The sequence below is a fragment of the Ruditapes philippinarum genome, unplaced genomic scaffold (assembly GCF_026571515.1).
Source record: "Ruditapes philippinarum isolate M1 unplaced genomic scaffold, ASM2657151v2 ctg5625_1_1_1_1, whole genome shotgun sequence".
NCBI classification, from domain to species: domain Eukaryota; kingdom Metazoa; phylum Mollusca; class Bivalvia; order Venerida; family Veneridae; genus Ruditapes; species Ruditapes philippinarum.
Genome location: NW_026859181.1, coordinates 35,001 through 55,083, shown reverse-complemented (window position 1 = coordinate 55,083; position 20,083 = coordinate 35,001). Strand labels below are relative to the sequence as shown.

Here is a 20,083-nt window from a genome sequence, read left to right as displayed (position 1 = left end):
CTGTAAAGATAAGATTTGCTCCATTGATGATATCTATTAAAACATCACGTCGTGGTGTAAACACTGAAAGATTATTGGTTATATTAAATAAGGTTTTAAATACTGATAGTTCCTCTATTGAAGCAGGGTTATTATCTATTAAGATATTAGAAATTTTATGAATACGTTTGCGAGTCGTTTAAATTGTGCTTGAGTTCAACAATTATGCTTCACAAGAACGCCTGAAGCGGTTCGAATTTATGCTTGTTTCCCTGCCATTATCTAAGAGTATAACATATTATACAAATAAATTTATCTATCAGAAACAGTATATAAGAAAGAAAATTAACAAGCTTTATAATATTAATCATTTATTCTTAGTTCAGTCTATTTTTTCTATATTAATAATCTAACATATAACAGTTCTTTCAAATATTTACAGATATTTCTGAATCAAAATTTAATTTAAAATAGGAAAATGTAAAATGCAGTTCAATATAAAAATCTATTTCCTAAAATACACGTAATTCACCAGAACTCGAGGACAAGTTGAAATGTCGGCTATGATGAGTCATTCGTCAAAACAAATTCATTACACTATTTAGTAAAAACAAATTCATTACACTATTTAGTAAAAACAAATACAGTACACTATCGCGTATCACGTATTTTTCAAAATTGTATTTAATCAGAAAATTACAATAAGTTAGTTAGTAAAACATTATTTTGTGCTTATGAAAGGAAGTAACAAAAAACATCATTTTTGGGTCCTCCTGGGCTCCTTACCACTGACTCTAGTTACTGGGTCGGGTGGGTGCTGCGTTCATTGAACGCCACCTAACCTCGTGATCTTGTTCATCATATTTTTCACCAACAAAGCTGTCATCAAAGACGGATGAAAACACAAGAGTTACAAAAGTGGCTACAATATTACGTAACAGATCAAATGATCATTCAGCCAGTGGAAAATGAAAACTTCTAAAGAATAGCAGTAAGGCGCTTCCATAATGATATTGTCACTTACATACGGTTTCTATATCCACTGACCCTTTTATGTACTGCTACTCGCATGTATTTAGGAAATAAAATTATCGGTAGGGAGTAAATCGTTTACTTTGCTAAAAAGTAAACTGAACTTTAAGTAAATGTCTTCTTTAAGAGTTTTAACTAGTTGGGTTGTTTCAGTATTCCTACTGAAATACTCTATATTCAGCCTAAAGATATCCTGTCTTATTTTTTTAAAAATTGTCTTTTGACGTCTTATCTGTGATATGCAAGCCTCACTCTAGCTGTTCCCCTTTCTATTGTTTTTATTATTTTTGTTCCATTGCACATCCATTCTCTTAGGGATAAAACGTCGCTTTTCATGACATGGCACAAACGTGTCATATTCAAAGCCCCTAATGAGTGCATATGTACACATCTGTGTAAATATTTTATGTTTTAAAACGAATATCTCAACTTGCAAAATCTAATGGAACTCATCCCTTGCACACATATTTGTTTTATAGTTCGTTTGCAATTGTAAGTAAATAGGTACGGAAGTAAAGGCATTAATTCCCTTATAAATTAATTTATTCAGGTAAAGAGTTTCAAATATGATAAAATACGGTAAAATATCTGACATTTGTCGCATAGACTCGTCACCGCCCGATGGGAGTGCTTGTCGGCTTTATAATCAGACATTACTCGATATTCAAGCAATAACCATGAAACAGTAGCATCGTTGTTCCTATAGGTTTGTGGAAGATGTTCACACTAAACTGCTGTAAGCTGTTAGTGTTAATGATTTGCAGGCGCTGTGTGAAGACTTCTTTGTTGTCCAATATTACCTGAAATAATATTTTGTATAGTTAGCATCATGAGACGAAAAAAAATCAAAACAAAAACAACATCCAAAACAAGTACATCAAAAGCAGCAGCAACAACAAAGGCATGAAATAAGTAAATATTCATACAGAGATGATTCGATGTACTGTTTATGTAAGGCAAGGACGGGATCTTCAAAGTCTTCAAAAGTCTAATTTATTACGACAAAATAACTTGAACATGCATCCGATTACACATCTTAACTGTCTTAACATCCGTGATCATGTCCGACCCAACTTTAATAAAACATAACTTTTTACTATCGTAAATTCAGACTGACAGGGCGTTTGCGTACTGCATTACTGTTGTCTGCCTAACTTAAAGGATTGAACAAATTATGCACGAAACATTATTCCTACAATGTTTAAATGTTGCAAATATAAGCAATACACGTCAGCATAAGTGAGACTTAATTTAAACTTAAGGAGAACATTATGAAAATAAAACTACCATAACAAAGCAATCAAATAAGGACAGTCGTCATACTTATATAAAAACAGTTTTTAAGAGGCTCAACGGAGGTCCAAAATTTTGAAAACATAGATATTAAGTTTTTACAAATATCAATAAGAGCACTTGCGGAAAAATAATAAAAAAATATCATAAAAAGTTGTACTTATATGTAATCAAATTAAAAATCGATTTATTGTATTTCGAATTAAAGCTCAAATTGTATTGATAGCGTCTAATAGCTTTTCTTTTTGTAGTTGTTACAATGAAGGTAGACCATGGGTAATGGACACTATAAGAAACTGTAAAATTGACAACATAGGACAGTTATATATCATCAAGGTCACATGTATGAACATTTTAAATAAAATTTACAGTGTGGTTTATGAGTTATGGATATATTTCTGAACTAAGACTTTGTCATTAGAAGGGCTTATTTTCAGAAATGAGGAAACTCTTAATAATCTATAATATCATCATTATAAAAAATGTTTTCCTATTACTTATTTTTAAGAAACAAATAGTAACATTCAGGTAACAAATATCACAAGCAAAATGTTAGTTTCTAAACAAAATGTTCTTAATATGTATAAAACTGTTACCCTACCCTACCCACTTTAAACACTTATTTGACCATTTCCCTATTTCAAAAGCCTTCTTCAAAACATCACTAAAATATATCACAATGAGGGGCTGTTTTCTAAAATGTATATTGGTTGCTCATGCGCAATAAAAAATACTTTTACCGTGTATTTTTTTTATTTTATTCAACTTGAAAAAATATCTGGTATTAAGTTTGCTATAAATTTTGTTATTATTTAGCAAATAAATACCTACATTGATTATATAATTTAAATCAAACACTTTTTTCTTCCATAAGGGATCAGAGAGATACATAAATTATGTAAAAAAGAAAAAAAGAAAGAAAAAACGTTGCCCCTTCCGTTTTTGAACCCCTTCAATTTCAACATAGTTGGCGAGTGATTCTAGCCTAGTTGAATATTCTTCAAAGTGGAGGTCATGCATTACAAATGGTCTATCTTAAAATTATTTGTCAAGAAAAAAACATATTTGCGAGTTACCCCGGACAAGTAGTACAAACATCCCAAATATATTTCTAATCGTCTTTACAAAATATATTTCAAAAAGAAATCATATCATAATCATTCAAAACACAACAAACTAGGCTAATTGCATTATTCATCATAGTATGCTAATGGAAAACGTCGTTAAATCTAAAAATATTATTAAACTGGTTTACCTTCAGAGAATCACCTTGCGCAAGTATTGACAATTTTAAGATGTTGTCTGCTGGTTTTTCAGTTGACAATTCCTTATGCACAATTCTGCCAACGTCATCAGACTGTTGTTCATATTCGGATATTTGCACATTCTCCCCTTCCATAGAAGAGAAGAAACTGTTTGATAAAGTAGAAATAAAATTGGATGATGATGGTGTGCAAGGTTACTGTACAAATAATTATAATAACGATGATGAATTTGATGAGGATTCTGACCATAAGGGTCATGGCGGAAAAGTTGATAATAAAACTGCAATTGATACTGATAATAGCGATGATGACGATGTTCCTGATGATGAAGAAGATGATATTGATTATGATAATACTTCTGATGAAAGCAAATACGATGATGATGATGATGATGATCATGGTAAAGTATACAAAACATGAAAAAGAGGAGAATGATGATAAATTTGACGAGAATGAAGATGTTATGATGAAATTCATATCTCAATTTGCTTATCAATATTTTTCAAAAGCATAATTCTATGTCAAAAATCCTTTGTAATTATTCTTGTTTTTCATGACGAGCAAAAAGCGAAACTAAGAATTAAAATAAACAAAACCTTGCAATGCATGTTATTCAAACGAAATACTCCTTAAATTGCAGGATTATAACCTAAAGTTGGATAGGGCTTGCTTGCCATGGAGACTTCTCAAATAACAAACCATATTTTTAACACAGTATTGAATAAGTAGAATATGTCATGTTAAAAATAGATTGCAATTACTAGCCATTGTCCTCTTGTTCCAATCTTTAACATTTTATTTGTATATTAGATAATATGTAATAGCTCCGTCCCTTAGCAAGAGCCATGGACATGCAATCAACTACATGGCAACAAGAAATGTCAAACGACACATATACCCCCCCCCCTTTCTAGCCCTTGACTCACATTATTGGTTATTTTGTCATAGTAACTTGTCATAAATGGGTACATGGAAGTGTTCAGTTATTGATTAAGAAAAATAATGAAGTATTTGTGATAGTTTTCAAGATAATGAGTGGAAACCATTCTGACATTTAAGGCCCTTGTGACCTAGACCTTTGAACAAGTGACCATAAATCAATAGGTGTCATCTTATAGTTATAACCAATCAATATTAGAAATATGAAGATTGTGTGATTTAAGCTTTCAGCATAAACATAACTGCCACTCAAGAACCCTGTCACCATGACCTTTGACCTAGTGACCCCAAAACCAATAGGGGTCACTTACTGTTTTTGACTATCAGTATGTGAAATATAAAGACATTTTGATAAATAGTTTTAAAAATAAAAAAATAGAAAAACTTACTCGACATTGAGTGCGTGTGACGAATTTTCAAACTTGACTGAAATGGCGTTGTTGCTGCAAAATAAAATGTTCCCGATAAAGCCTGGATTATAGATAAATATATAAACAAATTTACAGACGTAGTACTTGAAAGTGTAAATTATAAAATCCTACTTTATATATAATGTGAGGCCAAATGTGGGTGAAAGTTCGAACCAATAAATATGTGTTTATAACTGAACAAATAAACAACGTATATACATCAAATTAGACAAGCAGCCGGGTTAAATAATTAATTAGTTTCTCACTCAACTAACATGACTAAAATATGAAAAGCAAGATCAACAAGGAAAGGCGGCGTCCAATGAACGCAACCCCCATATATAACCCAGCAATAAGAACCAATAGCAAGGAGCCCAAGCTGACCCCAAACAAAAACAGGACAGGGCAAAGACAGAGCACGGACAGGTTAATCATTAAATGATAAATAATTTGTAACTGATTAGGAATTAAGCCCTGTTTGGTATTTTCGCAGCACTGCTTGTTAAATAGACTTAAACATACATATATTCAAAACAAAGCTTTAAAGAATCAATCAGCGCAGTTAAGATAGAAACAATCAACAAATAAGGAAACATGCATGCAATCAAATAACATACTAAAAGAGGGCCTATTTGTAAACTATTGTTTTATTGGGTTAAGATGGAGGGCAATACTTATCATTAAAACGTTCAAAGATTCATAAAAGATGAAACCAGAAATTTTGTTCCTTTTTATTTGAAATTACATTCTTAATTCTAAATTTGAAATTCTATTATGTTCAACACTTTTTTCAAAAACTATTTTGAAATAGTGGGCATTAATGAATTAAATATTTGGTAATACACATCTAGCCTTACCACTCAATCACTGTTTAAACGATACTTAGTAAATTATGTACAATTTCCGTAGAAGGTAACGAAAACAACATTTCCACGATAAAAACATAAGAAATATTAACTATAATTAAGATATCTATAAAGTTTAGTTAATGAGATCCTTGGAAGAAATGAGGAAATAGGAAAGTAAAAAATTAAAGCAAAATAATATACGATGTAAATATAAATAAAAACTTACATTTCACTAAGTTCACCGCTTGGACTAGACAAAAACAAGTCAAATCTAAAGCCTTGTCCGATCCCTTTAACATTTTTCCAAAATATGGGTTCAAAGATCTGAAAAAAAGAACATTTTATGTAATAAAATTCTTAAGTATGGACATTAAAATGATGTCATCAGTGACAACTAAATGTAGGGTCAAGTTGTTTCTAGGTCAATTTTCATTGCACAATCATGAAGACAGCAATTGTGCTAAGGATTTTAGGAGAATGAATTTACATTTTGTAGATAAAGCTCGTGTTTTTATTATATTGTAATAACACTTACTTGTATCGCAATAGTGCACGTCAAATCATGTAGATTTAGTCCTGTCGAAAGAAATATTTTGGTTTCGTTTTGAAGATGTTTAAAGTATTGCTCATCTTATCCTATGTAGTAAATGTTTTATTCTATTTCACATTGGCAAAATTGATAAGAAATATATGTGGCCTCAGTGAGAGAAAAAGTTAAAATAAAAAAAAACTTTTGTATGCTACGGAAAAGGTTACACTTTAACGCGAGTTAAACACTGACAAACACTTACACTCGTGAATGTGACGAATAGGTTCTTCTGTGCTCAAAAGTGACTTTTAAAAGGTATATATTGTTTCTGGAATTGCCAAATAATAAATTTCTATAAAGTTTGATAAACGAATTCACATTTAAGTACTGTGCACATGTATCGGTATTAAAACCATGAATCTAATTGTCGCGCGCATTAACATGACGTTGACATTTTATGCTTATTAAACTATATCAGTCAGATTTTGTTTTTTTGTGTAGAACAATTTTAAAAATAATTGCCTAAAATTACATAACTTGGATCTTTGCCGTGTAAACCTGATAGTATTGTTACTTAGTTGCATTACTTATGATTCTGTATTTATCAAAAAAACCATGAGTCGCCAATAAAGAACAGGAATGGACGCCATGTTGAGTAAACAAAGTAGAAAATAGTAAACAGATAAATGATTTTACAAACCAAAAACCATCGATCACAGTCAAATTTCTTGAAACAAAACATTCAAAAAGACGGAAATAACAATGATTATCAATAAATATATAATAGCAGCACCAGCAAGATCTATGACTAGGGTCCATATGACACTGATGCGTCCATTGAATAGTTGATAGCTAACAATTATGATTACATTTTGAAGAGCATATTCAATTTTTATCCTTCAACTGTCAAATGACTTACTTCTTAATTTACATATCAGACAATTCACTTATTCGGTATATGCATCATGTTTATCATGTTTTAGATTTTAATATGTGGTCCTTTTTTAAATCTTAAAATGCTACAAAAATCCTGTTGATGACATCTGCAGGTCATGCTGCGTCCAATAATCCATGCATTTACAGCCAATGACCACATCGATAAGAAATAGTCCCATATAGCCCTATCGTTTTTATTCAGTTGAAAGAGACATTATTGTTAAAAAATTCTACTCGATTTAAATGTTTTCAAACCATAAATATTCCGTTCCCTTCTTCTCTTTACAATGTGTATTGGTGAGCTCTAAAGCTGGGTTGATTGATATAAGTAACTAAATTTGTTAGATATGCAGTTTATCAACAGAAATAAATGTAATATCAAAATAAATAGTGTTAAGTGTTCTTAAGTAAAAATAGTGCCACTGTGTTAAAAAGCTGATAATATCATACTAAAACATTGCTACATGGTCTATCACAAAGCATGTACATGTATATGGTTATACGTATAAATAACTCTTTACAAAAAAATAACCTTTGATTTTAAAATTGCCGCGTTGAGGCGTAACCCTTTTCACAGCATACAAATGGCAGTGATCCTGAATGTGCACGTTCATTGCACAGGCTAGCTACTAGTAAGTCAAACCGAGCCTGCAACATTTTCAATTTTTGCCATTTTGGGCGATATTTAAGGTTTCTGTTTTCTCTCTATTTTGAATATTCCACGTTTAGTATTGCTACATGACACTAATAGATTTTTCATAATCATTACCGTGAAAGAGCCAATCAATTTCTTTACAAATACAGACAACAATATTACGACTTTTAAAACACTTATAGCGCATCGAGTAAAAATCATGTAAATATTCGTTTGTATTTATATAAATCGTATACGAAATAAAATGTTTTTTTGGTTAACGAGAACGGAAGGCATGTTGCTTTGCAATTGCAACGGATTCTAAAATCTGCTTTAAACTGTAGTCCTTTTTTCGACTTTGAACTGGTGCCAGAAATGATAATTGAAGAAAAGGGCAAGATTTACGCCATTAATAATAAACATATAAACATATTAAGGTAGGATTTTGCTGTCTGTACCCCCGGTTTATGTAAATCTGACCTATTAATCATGACGTAGACCAATTTACGCCAGAAAACGAAATAGATTGCAACTGAAGCCCGCTCTAATACAAGCAACTTCCAAGGTTATGCAAAGTGTTTGATAAAACGGCTTATAAACTGACGAATATTCAATATTCAGTGGAAAGCTTATATTTTTCCCCGTAGACTGGTGCATATCCCAAAAAAAATTGGTACAGAAATAAAATATTTACGGCTATTTTCTTTTCCGAATCGAGCACATTTGTCTTGAAAATGATGCCGAAAATGACGTCAATGTCACGTGGTATTGCTACACTGCGTTTGGACATTCTTAAGGGATTCTATTTTTTTTCTTTATTGTGTTGTTTTTTTTCTAATTTATTACTCATTGTGATGTTTCTTAGCACAAATATAGCTAAAACATATCCGTATTAGAAGTAAATAAAAAGTCTTAATGAGTTGTTTATATATTCATATCAAGATTTGATATGCCGTACTTAAAATGTCTAAGCATTAAAGTCTGAGCAAGGCAAACCTTTATAAGACCTTCCACTTTATTTTGGGGTTTTGGATTGTGAATATAACAGACAAGTGACTATTGTATACAGTTAAAATTCGTTCGCTCGAACTCGGATCGCTCGAATACCTCCCTTTGCTCGAACTCATCGCCCAGTCCCGGCAAAATTCCTATATAATATATATTGTTCTACCTCGGATTGCTCGAACACCGATCGCTCGAACTCTCGAACCTGATCTCTGGTCCCTTCGGCAGATATATAGTACTTGTATTACATGTTGGATATCTTTCTACTGAGATTGTGTCAGATTTTATAGTTTACCGAAATGCGTTACGTTTTGTGCAGGAATTAGTTACCTTCACTCCAGTTACTGGATGAAAATAGAGCATGCACGTTGATAAGCTACATTTTGTGAAGGTTTTTCTATTGTGAAGACAGGGAATAGGAAAACTCAGATTCAGATGCTCGTACAGTGGTTACATTGTCTGGGGTCTTATATTTTAAAGGCATGGAAACAGTTTTAATTTTGCCTAATATTAAACAAATAAGAAAATCCATCAAATATCGAACAAATACGGAATACCGTTAGGGCCATCGTGGTTAGACTTTCTAATCCTGAGGGCGACAGTGCGATAGTGCGATGACGACAATATGACAGTGCAATGACGACAGTGCGATAGTACGATGACGATAGTGCGACAAAGCAATGACGACAGAACGATAATGCGACAATGCGATAGTACGATGGTGACCGTGCGATAATGCGATTGCAACAGTGCGATAACGCGATGACGACAGTGCGATAATGCAATGGCAATAAAACGATAGTGCGATAACACTATTGCGTTGTCGCCATCGTACTATCGTACTGTCGACATCGCAATATCGCATTGTCGTCATCGCACTATCGCACTGTCGCATTATCGTATTGTCGTCATCGCGTTCTCGCACTGACGCCATAGCACGTTTCCCTTAAAAAATAAGTTAAACAGTAAGAATTTTGCCGGAATAAATATAATGGGTAGATGTGTTTTTCAACTTTGAAACACATTGTCTCACTATGTCCAGCAGCGGATTCAGTTGGCTTCAGTATAATATGCTGACCAGTTATACTTATAGTAGGATCTGCCGTTAAGTTAATCTTATAATGAAAATTGTTGACCACTTATGTTAGATATATAGAAAAAATTATGTGTTGACGTATATTTCTAATAACATGTATCTTTATTCACAATGTTAGTAATATAATACATTATACATCTTACAAAACAATAAAAACACTCATGACGATCTATGAATAAAATTATTTCGTCTTCTTTATACAAGTAAGAAACAATGATTCAATTTTTTTGCATCTTTTAAATGTCAACATCAGATCATTTTCATCTGATATATTTCTATTACATTGTATAAAAAAGTTTCACACAATTTATTACATTTTCTGTCTATTTATTACTCTTTCAGTATTCATATATAAAACGTTTCTTATTATTAATTTATGATTTTATTTAAACATTATTAGTATACAGAAAAGAAAAATTATGAAAAGGAAAAGAAAAAACAAGAAGAAAAGATTTATTGACAAAAGTAAAATTATCCCATATTCTATACCGTCAGCTTAATCGCCAGCAGAAGGCAAGAGTCGACAATGCGATAACGCGATGACGACAGTGCGACAGTGCGATGGCGACAGTGCGATAATGCGATGACGACAATGCGACAGAGCGATGGCGACAGTGCGATAACACTATCGCTCTGTCGTCATTGTACTATGGAGTTATCGCATTATTGCTATCGCACTGTCGCATTGTCGTCATGGCATTGTCGTATTGTCGTCACCGCACTGTCGCTCTAGTGCATTGTCGCCCTCTGTATTTTAACGAATTACCACGAATGCCCTCACGGTATTCCGTAAAAAAATCAGATAGCCTTGTGTTTAGATGCTCTTTCTATAACTACACCGAAGTTTTAAATGGTTTACATGAGTGTCTTCCAAGAGTATTTCCAACTAAAAGAATTTACACAATCACTTTGGTCGATAGAAATAAAGAGACTTGGAAATATGCAGAAATATTAATGTTTTAATTGACTAATATGTACAAGGTATTTGCTGTTTTTCATAATTAAATAAATTATATATATATATATGTATATAAATACCTGGGAAATTAAGTAAAGAAAAGGGTTATTAAAACCATTTTATTGAAGAAATGAATTGGTAACATACTTACATTTACAGGCTTGGTAAATTTCTTTTCAAAGACATTTGTTTCTGCATAGATATATCCCGCTTTTTTAGGATCATCGGATGTTGTTTCTTCACATTTATCTGTTTCCTCGGACACACGAACGCCATGTCCTGGCTAAATAAAGAACAAATGAACAATTTTACAAGACAAATTTATTTCAAACGGTAAAGAAAAAGGTAAAACATATTAATGGAATCCATACAAAGAACATTATTAAGGGGAACTAGAAACTTCACCACACGAACAGATATCCCTGCCATTTGACATTTTTAACTCCAAGTACAACTTTGTATTTTTATGGTGATCATGTGTAATAATTCCTTTTAAAAACCTATCATACATATATAATATAATATAATATATAATTCTAAAGGTGTAATCCATCGGAAGCATTTATTGCAACGAATTACAATAACATTTTAGACTCGGTTTGTCTGACATTGGTCCATACAGCCTTAACCTGTACTGAAGACTATATTTACACGAGTGAAATCCCGTGATGCGACATTGCCTTTGGGTAAGGGACTAGGGTCTCTTGAGGGAAACAGTGTCATCTGATACTTACCAAGACTTACAGATAAGTTTACGGACACGAACTCTTAACTAAAATTCACAACGTATGACAAAAACATTAAATAAAGTCTCTTATTGTGACCTTGACCTAAGATCTATGGGCACGTAATTTTTTAAAGCGACACATCTACCTTTGTCAGTTAAATGTACAATTTTTCCCCATCATGCATGCATGAGGCAGGGGTCGAAGACAAAATATGTAATTATTCAAATACACAAACGCGCATGCTCACACGCACACGCACGCAGGCACACACGCACACAGTTAAAGCAATGAAAATTGTAAATGTTAAAAAATTATTTTAGTAATTTAAGTTAAAGTAGAACTATTTTGTACCTTCTGGTTAAAAATCGTTTCTCTATAAAAAAAATAAATTTAGCCAAGATATCTTTCCTTCGGGTCTTTATAAGCTATTCAAATTCTAACTAAATCAATCCTTATGTCGCTACTTTAAATACTTACAATTAAAGGCGATAGGGAAATTCGTTACCAAAATAATTGCAATCATAAAGTATACATTCATCAATATCTTTATGTAAATTAAAATAAATATTTTCTTCGAAGACCGAAATTTTTAAACCATATATATTACCTTTAAAAGGTATATAAAAAAAGGTTTGTTTGTCATGAGATTGATGACTGTTTAAATTATTCAAGCATCTTACTGGGACGCAGATTCCCATAATGACTGGTTTTGTAAGATGATCAAAAAATAATCTGGTCTTTAGTTTATAAATAATTTATTCTAGTTCGACTGTGTAGAAAGCTATAGCATAAAGACACTCCTTCTAGTTCGTTACTGAAACCATCTGAAAGTAACTACGGTTTTTCCTTAACTGGATTAAACCACCTGACTTGCGATCAGTCTATTACTAAAACAAGAAAAGCATTGATGCAAAGCATCAAGATTCAAGATTCAAGATTTTATTAAGGCACAAACATAATGTCTATTGCCATAAACAAAAATGGCGTGTATACATTCATATAAACATATTAACATATTAACAAATGCATAAAACATCTAAATACATCAAAGGGGTCCAAGCAAGAAATGCAGCAGGTGAAGTTGAACTAGTAGAACATCGTATGGCCAGATATTCATATATACTTCCAATGGTTAATTACCAGAATTTTATAAGTATTATTTATGAATGGGCTAAAAAAGACATTGTTCATCATGAACTTTGGTAGACATGCAAGAGATTAGCATATTAATATTTTTTTCCACAGGAAATTGAAATTCTTTCAATTTTAACGATAATATCCAATTGAAAATATACAGGTCTACAATATCCAAAATATACCTCCTATAGGGTATAATTTTTTTTTATTATAAAGAGGGAATTTTTGGATATTATCATTAATATTTGTTATTTGATAGAATTTCAAGTTTATCTGGTATTATCTTTGGAACCAGGGTCTTTCAAATTGGACCCAGTTGGAACATACAAAATAGTACTCAAAATGAACAAAGAATGTTAATTGATTTAGAAAGTTCAATCTACTATTTTAATGAATTACTCCGAAAACATCGTCTGACCCACCGGTGTGTTTACATTCCTATTTATAAACCCTTAACTACTCATATTAAAACTGAAGACGAAAGTTTCTGTTGTAAAAATGTCGGCAAGTAAACATTCCACTCAAACTTCCATAAAATCGATTGCCTTCAAAGAAATAAAGAACAGTGTCAGCTTGACACTTGAACTATAGTGTACTACTGCTACACCAGTTAACTGTCGCACAACATCAAAATAAAAGCGACATTTAAAGCTATGAACTAGGTATATTTAAATATTCACGGTAAAAATGTCATAAGTGCAATCAGGGCCGTAAAAAAGAAAACTGGAGAGACCTACAGAAGAGACAATTTCGAAATTATATAACTATGATTTAACAGTTCGTAAAAATGGCCTATTTAAATTTTTTCTATAAATTTATTAAGAGTGCAATTAATTGTTTGAATATGTTTGCATTTTATTTCCTGCAAAATTCTCCAGTTCGTTATTTATTATCATAGCGCGACACGAATGACCGTTTCGTTAAACTAAAAATACTTCTATAAATAGATTTTTTGGACTTTCGCAATGTTAAGGTCATCATTCTATTTATAGGAACAGCAGTAACATGCATACTTACCCACATGATTAAAAACACAAAAAAACGTATAGCGATAAATTGACTGATAAGATAATATTATTTGAATATGTTTGCATTGCGAGCTTCTCCAGTTTGCTATTCATTGTACATATCCGACATTTCATTTTTGATAATCAAACACCAATATACCAATATAAATGATCGGCTATTATGACAGACGAAAAGTCACGAGAAATTGCAATTGCCCTTTCATAAAATCTGATTACAATGCATATAGGCCGATGACGCATTAACAACTAGATCACAAAGCAAAATGATCGTGTCTTTTTAAAAAAATAAAAAAATATGAAAATTGAAAAGAAAAATAAGTTTTGTCTGGTTTTGCACGAACAAAATTTAGGTCATATGAAAAATATGCATAGACTGTAGTTATTCGAACCCGTTTAGTCGCAGTTACCTGCCATCAAGAAGATTGATGAATAAGCTGTAAACTGTATTTTCATAATAAAATAATCAAAATTCTTTTTAATAAAAGATGAGATATAAATTTCTTATTGATTTTATGTTACTCATTTGTAAATACTTTATCGTTTTATGAATATTTGTTAATGCACGATTTACCCTCATTCAAACTGACCACTATGGAAAAATCGGCATCCATTTTTCGCGAGATGTTTCAGCTCATTTATAATATTTAAACTAGTTAATATTTATATCAGTTAATAATACGATGATTTATGAATATGTATCAAATTGTGAAAACCAATTGTTTTAAAAGTAATTTTAAAGCAATGTTTGTGTAGGTAGGTTGAACGTTGTTTAAAAACGATTGGTGTAAATTAAGTTTGATTAAGTCACTTTTATCTTCATTTAGTAAGACCGTAAACAAACTGTAAAAGTTCTTGATCAATAAAGTTATTTACTATTATACCTTAGAAATAATTCATTAATTGTCTATTGATTACTTATCTCAATATACATTTTAAAGCATAATTATAAGATAACTTAAATCATTGAGTGATAAAATTCTTTAATTATCATTATTTTGATGTAATCAATGATAAATAATCAACATATAAAGGTAACATGCTGCAAGCCGAATCGGCCCTAGTTGTTTTCGGTGCTTCCGGGGGAACGATTTCTTCCAGACTTTTCTTTCATAGTTGACGTTGATTATTGCATAATTAAAATTTAAATACGCAATGGTGGTTAAAACCAAAGTTAAAATTTTCTGCGTCTAGGTTAATGCATTTTAATTAAAAAAATCTAAATAAGTAAAAAAGATACTTACGAAATATTTAAATCTATGATAATCGAGACATATTCTCACCTTTATTTTATGTTCGAAAGTCACGTGAATTCACAACTCCGATTGTTTTAGCCTATAATTTATCTAGTAAACTGATCTTTCAGACTTGATTCTAGTACATTTGTTGATAATGAGTCCGTTTTTAATAATCATTATTTACGAATCAAAGATTGTCAAAAAAATAAACTTTACGCTAAAGCGATGCATAAATTGATTGATCTTTTAAATTTGATCTGATAATTAACACGTTTTCGAGTGTGTTTTTTTTTTTTTTTTTTTTTGTTGTTTTTTTTGCTCTTAATATAGAAAAGTTTGTTTCTTTTAAGGGCAGCTAAATCAAGTCAATGTACAAAATTTCAACAACCATTTTGTATTGTTAAAACAGTCCTTGAAGTCATATATTAATAAGATCATAAAAAGCTGAGTTGTATCAATAAGATCATCAACAAATTATGCAAAGTCATAAAGGTTATATTTTTGTTATGTTTTAATGATAACTAATTTAAAAGTATATGAGTATGCCCCTCAACGTAAGTTTTAACAATATCTGAATACACTATAATAACATAACATGCTCCAAACATAAATGAAATAAATATAAATCATAAATGAAGAAAAATGTTTTGTTGAAACATTACCTTGCTTAAAAGCTTTACTGCACACGAGTTTAAATCTTTGCTGTGAGTGTTGACGCGAAAATATCCTGTCGTTATTTCCAAACCATACCCTGTATAAAATATTATGCTCAAACCGAGAATGAAAGCCATTCCGTTTTTCAATTTAAAAACCATGATGATCACTATTAATTCGTCTCTGTAGCTAAAGGTTATCTGTGGACTGGCACTTTCCGCCTGGTAATAAAAATGTGGTGCTTATTTCTTACGCGAGGGATGTCCCTAAAGTTTTATACTTCGTGCCCGGATAATGACTTTCAATACTTCGTACTTTTATTATTCAAGGTCACACTTACAGGTTCTCACAATAAGAGTTTAAATATTCACCCATTCGTGTCAAGACTGTTACTTTCTCATGCAAGGATGGATTTTAAATAAACTACAACACTAAGAAGGCGTGTCCCAGGACCTATGTCCCTTTTTCCAAGAATAAGGTTACATTTATAGTTAATTATTCTCACGAGAAAAGTTTGTAGGTACAGATTTGTGTCCTTTGTGTACTTTGATCTGCATTAAAGGATATTTACATATAAGGCACAAATGTCTACCATATCAGGACGGCGTGTCGCATCCTAAGACCAATGTCACTACATAAAAGGTTAAGGTCACAGGTACAAATTTGTGTACGGACCGTAAATTTGCCATGTATTTGAAGATTTTAGAATAACTTAACATCAATATCTGTCACATCAAGATGACGTTTCGCGTCCCTACCTCCAAGGATAAGGTGGTAATTTGCTGATATAGCACATCATTTTACAAATACAATCTTAAGCAATTAATTACTTTTATTCCTGTTTTTTTCTTTTCACGATACCTGTCTGAAATATTTGCAAACCCTTTTGCAAGGGTATTTGCAACTTTTGCATGTCAACTCTTGTTTGTCTCTATGTCGTATTAATTGAGTGATGTGACATCGATAATTGAATATTTTTTTCTAAATGGAACTTTTTACTCTGTATCATAACGCCGTTGATTCGCGCGTCGTAGAGCATTCAAACAAATCATTCTCCAAAACACATTGAACATAATTATTGTTATATAATGGAGACTAATGAGCGGTGAATTATAGTAGTTCGATATTTGATTTTTAAACGTAATAAAAGAATTTGAAGAAAAGTTCGTAGCGCACGTTTTTACTGCTGAAAATTTTAAGATCTTTTTTTCATCCCTGAATCTATATTTATAATATTCTACATATTTGGACATTGAAGATATTTTTGCAAGTAAACTGAAATGATATCATAGGTGCGCACCTGAGATAATCTTACTGGAGTGTCAATGATCTTAAAGGCCACAATTTAATACCTTACTTAGCTGTATGCATGAGTTCGATAATTATCGCCATGATATTGTTACCATGGAAATATTTGTTGTGGAAATAAACATACTGTTACACTGAATTGATGTTCAATTTTTAGCTTTATTTTTCTTTATTCATATTTTAGACCCCAAATGTCAAATAAAATGTTCAAAAGTAGTTTTTTTCCCTAACGTTTGTTACCATAAATAGTAACACGATTCCAAGAAGTTGTGTCACCTGAACGACTGTGAAAAAATGTCAAGAATTTCGAATATTACCCTCTTAATTAGCTGATCGACCTATTTCATATAGTCCTAATTGCCTTGCAAGATCAAACATTGTTCGATTGTAAAGATTATTAATTTAACATCTACGAGACTTTTACATACATCAATTGGGATCAAACAGAACATAATTGATTTTCCTTGTTATTCTCTTCAGAACTCCTTAGTGAAGAGGTGTTGGAGGGAATTATACATATAAAGCTATTGCCTACCCCTTAAGGTATATTTTGCCATTTTAGGTTTTATCTGCATTTAAGAAAGTGAATTACCTGTAAGGGGACTGTACATGCATGTAAGGGAAGATTAAATTGACAAGGCATGTGTGCCTTCTGTCAGGATTGATCTTATCTTATCTCAACTGGCATCCACATTTATCAACGTCTGCCGGGATGTCAGAGATCGTTTTGACAGGATTTAATTGTATCTAACGAGGCATTATTTCTCCGTGAGTGAGACATTGAGTCTTATTGTCATTTGTCTCTTACTGCTTATCTTAGCCTGAGAAATCATGCGGGTTTAATAATCGGTCACCTGCGAATTAATTGATTAGTCGCCGGTAGAAACCGGCGACTATATTTGTAACAGTTTAATATTATACCTATGGTAGGAGAAGGCATTAATTTCTGTAAATAAAAGCATATCAATTACTGAACAATTAAAGACTACAATTGTTTCCAGTAATCTCAAAAATTCAAACATACAATAATGTTGCTCAATGAAATGAAATATTCAAATATTGACATCGTAAAAAGCAACATTACAATTTTTATAAAATGAATTAATGACGTATCCCTATGGACCAGTCATTGAATTTAGGGATGATTTTACTTTTTTTAAAGTGTTAAGCGTTGCTATTTTATGATAAATAAATCATGCATGATATTTGAAATGACACTTTTTAAATTATCTGGTTGTTTGAATCTTATGAGACTTATTCTATTTTTTTATTATAACTTTTGAATGGTTGCCAGCTGATAAAGTGCAAATCAAAGTAATTTTGTATGAAAAATCTCGTTATGACAGTAGGGGCCGGAATCGTATTGGATACAAAGAGAATACGTGTGTTGATAGTTTATCGCACTGAAAGGCAATTAACAGGAATATCAGCTAAATAATATATTTTTTCGATAGTGCATAAGAATTTTTTTATGCAGACACCACATTTATAGTAGAATTGCATTGTTTTATGCAATAATTAAGCATAAATATTTCCATAGTCACTTTGCAAATATTCGATGATCGGTAATAATTTGTCGGTAATTATTGGAGGCTGAAAAAAACCATACGGATTTCAAATATATGGTACAACGGTATATGTATAAAGTAGAATTACAAGTAGAATTATAATCATATCACTTGCTTTACAAGCCTCGATGACAAGGTGTTAGATTTTAAGTTAGTTTCAAATTTAAGACTGTAGGTTCAATTAAGTGATCTTTAATGTTTTCTTTTATAATACTTTTTGTATTTTGCAAAACTTGACCGTTTATCAAAATTATGAAATAAAAAAGTGCTAGAAGTGAAACACACGATTTATCAACTTATGTTTCATAAAGTTAAAAGATATAATAAAAATCAATTTATGAAAACTACACACAGGATTTGTCTGAGATTCGAACTTGCGCCTACTACATGAAGGTTACAACTTCGCCATACTTACCACCAGGCCATCAAGCAGTATTAATTGATATATGACATGTAGTTATACTTATACAATAAAATCGTTAACATTAATCATTATAAGTTATGTAAGCAAACGAAACAGCAAACGAAACAGCTCCCGAAAATTAGTGATTGCAAAACAATACTTGGTTATTTAATAATGATAACAGTTTCTTGACAAAACTGCTAGGCAAGTTTGCTTCAAATATGATGTTTTATTATAACATAACATAAATTTATTGCATAAAACTCTCAGCAAGAAATATATAATCGTGGCAAGTAAATGAAAACGTGTTTATGAATAAACATTACTCAACTTATTGTTCCTCTTTTCTTTATACCAGAACCATTGAACTGATTTTTTTTATTTATGATGATACAATCATATATCTATCCGGCGACTTGATGCTTTAGCATCAAAATCTCTACTTGTTATTATTGTTGAGGTATCCTGAAAAGTCCGTTAGTTGGATCGACCGCCGATATAATTTAAACGAAGCAAGTGATAAAACCAGCGATGATAACAGAACTTGCTTTCCTTTGTTTTGAAGCATTTAAATGGAACCATGTGACACATCTGTTTGATTATCGTACGGCTTGAGCTTTTGCCTGTAGTTCCCGAAAGATATTGTATTTTGCTTTATGAGAGCATAGTATACTCAACTGCTTTGTTTTTGGTGTATAATGGTATAATTGGCAACTATTTAGGTAGAGTTTTTATAACTATCTTAGTGAATACTGATTATATTTACATCTAATTAGATGATTCTTAAAGTACATAATTGCCTTCATAAAGGATCCTACATATTTAAAAAGCTCTGATGGTTTTCATAAGTACAATGATTATCTCGCGGACGTGATAGCTTAAACGTATTTCCTGTTATCCCGTTAACGATACCTAAATATTTCATGTAAATGTACTGTTGATTTTTAAAAATATGCAAGTACTGAGTTGGAACCATTTCAAACGTTAGTTTTATCTTTAACATATGTTATTATTATACAATTTTTCCTTGAAATTATAAAAAGTATTTCAATTTTAGAAAAAAGATTATTTTCAAAAATATTTTACTAGCATATACTA

At 31.4% G+C, this 20,083-nt stretch overlaps 1 protein-coding gene across 1 annotated transcript in view; it reads right to left on the bottom strand.

Annotated features, from left to right (window-relative positions):
- Positions 1 to 470: 470 nt before the first annotated feature.
- The window catches only part of LOC132755542 (uncharacterized), a 21,574-nt gene continuing 1,961 nt past the window's right edge, over positions 471 to 20,083 (bottom strand). The window contains exons 3-7 of the mRNA XM_060746417.1: positions 11,076 to 11,207; positions 5,993 to 6,090; positions 4,898 to 4,951; positions 3,560 to 3,716; positions 471 to 1,811 (exon numbers count right to left, since the gene is read on the bottom strand). Of these exons, the coding sequence (XP_060602400.1) occupies positions 1,665 to 1,811; positions 3,560 to 3,716; positions 4,898 to 4,951; positions 5,993 to 6,090; positions 11,076 to 11,207 (588 nt within the window). The 3' untranslated portion in view covers positions 471 to 1,664. The remainder of the gene's footprint in view (positions 1,812 to 3,559; positions 3,717 to 4,897; positions 4,952 to 5,992; positions 6,091 to 11,075; positions 11,208 to 20,083) is intronic.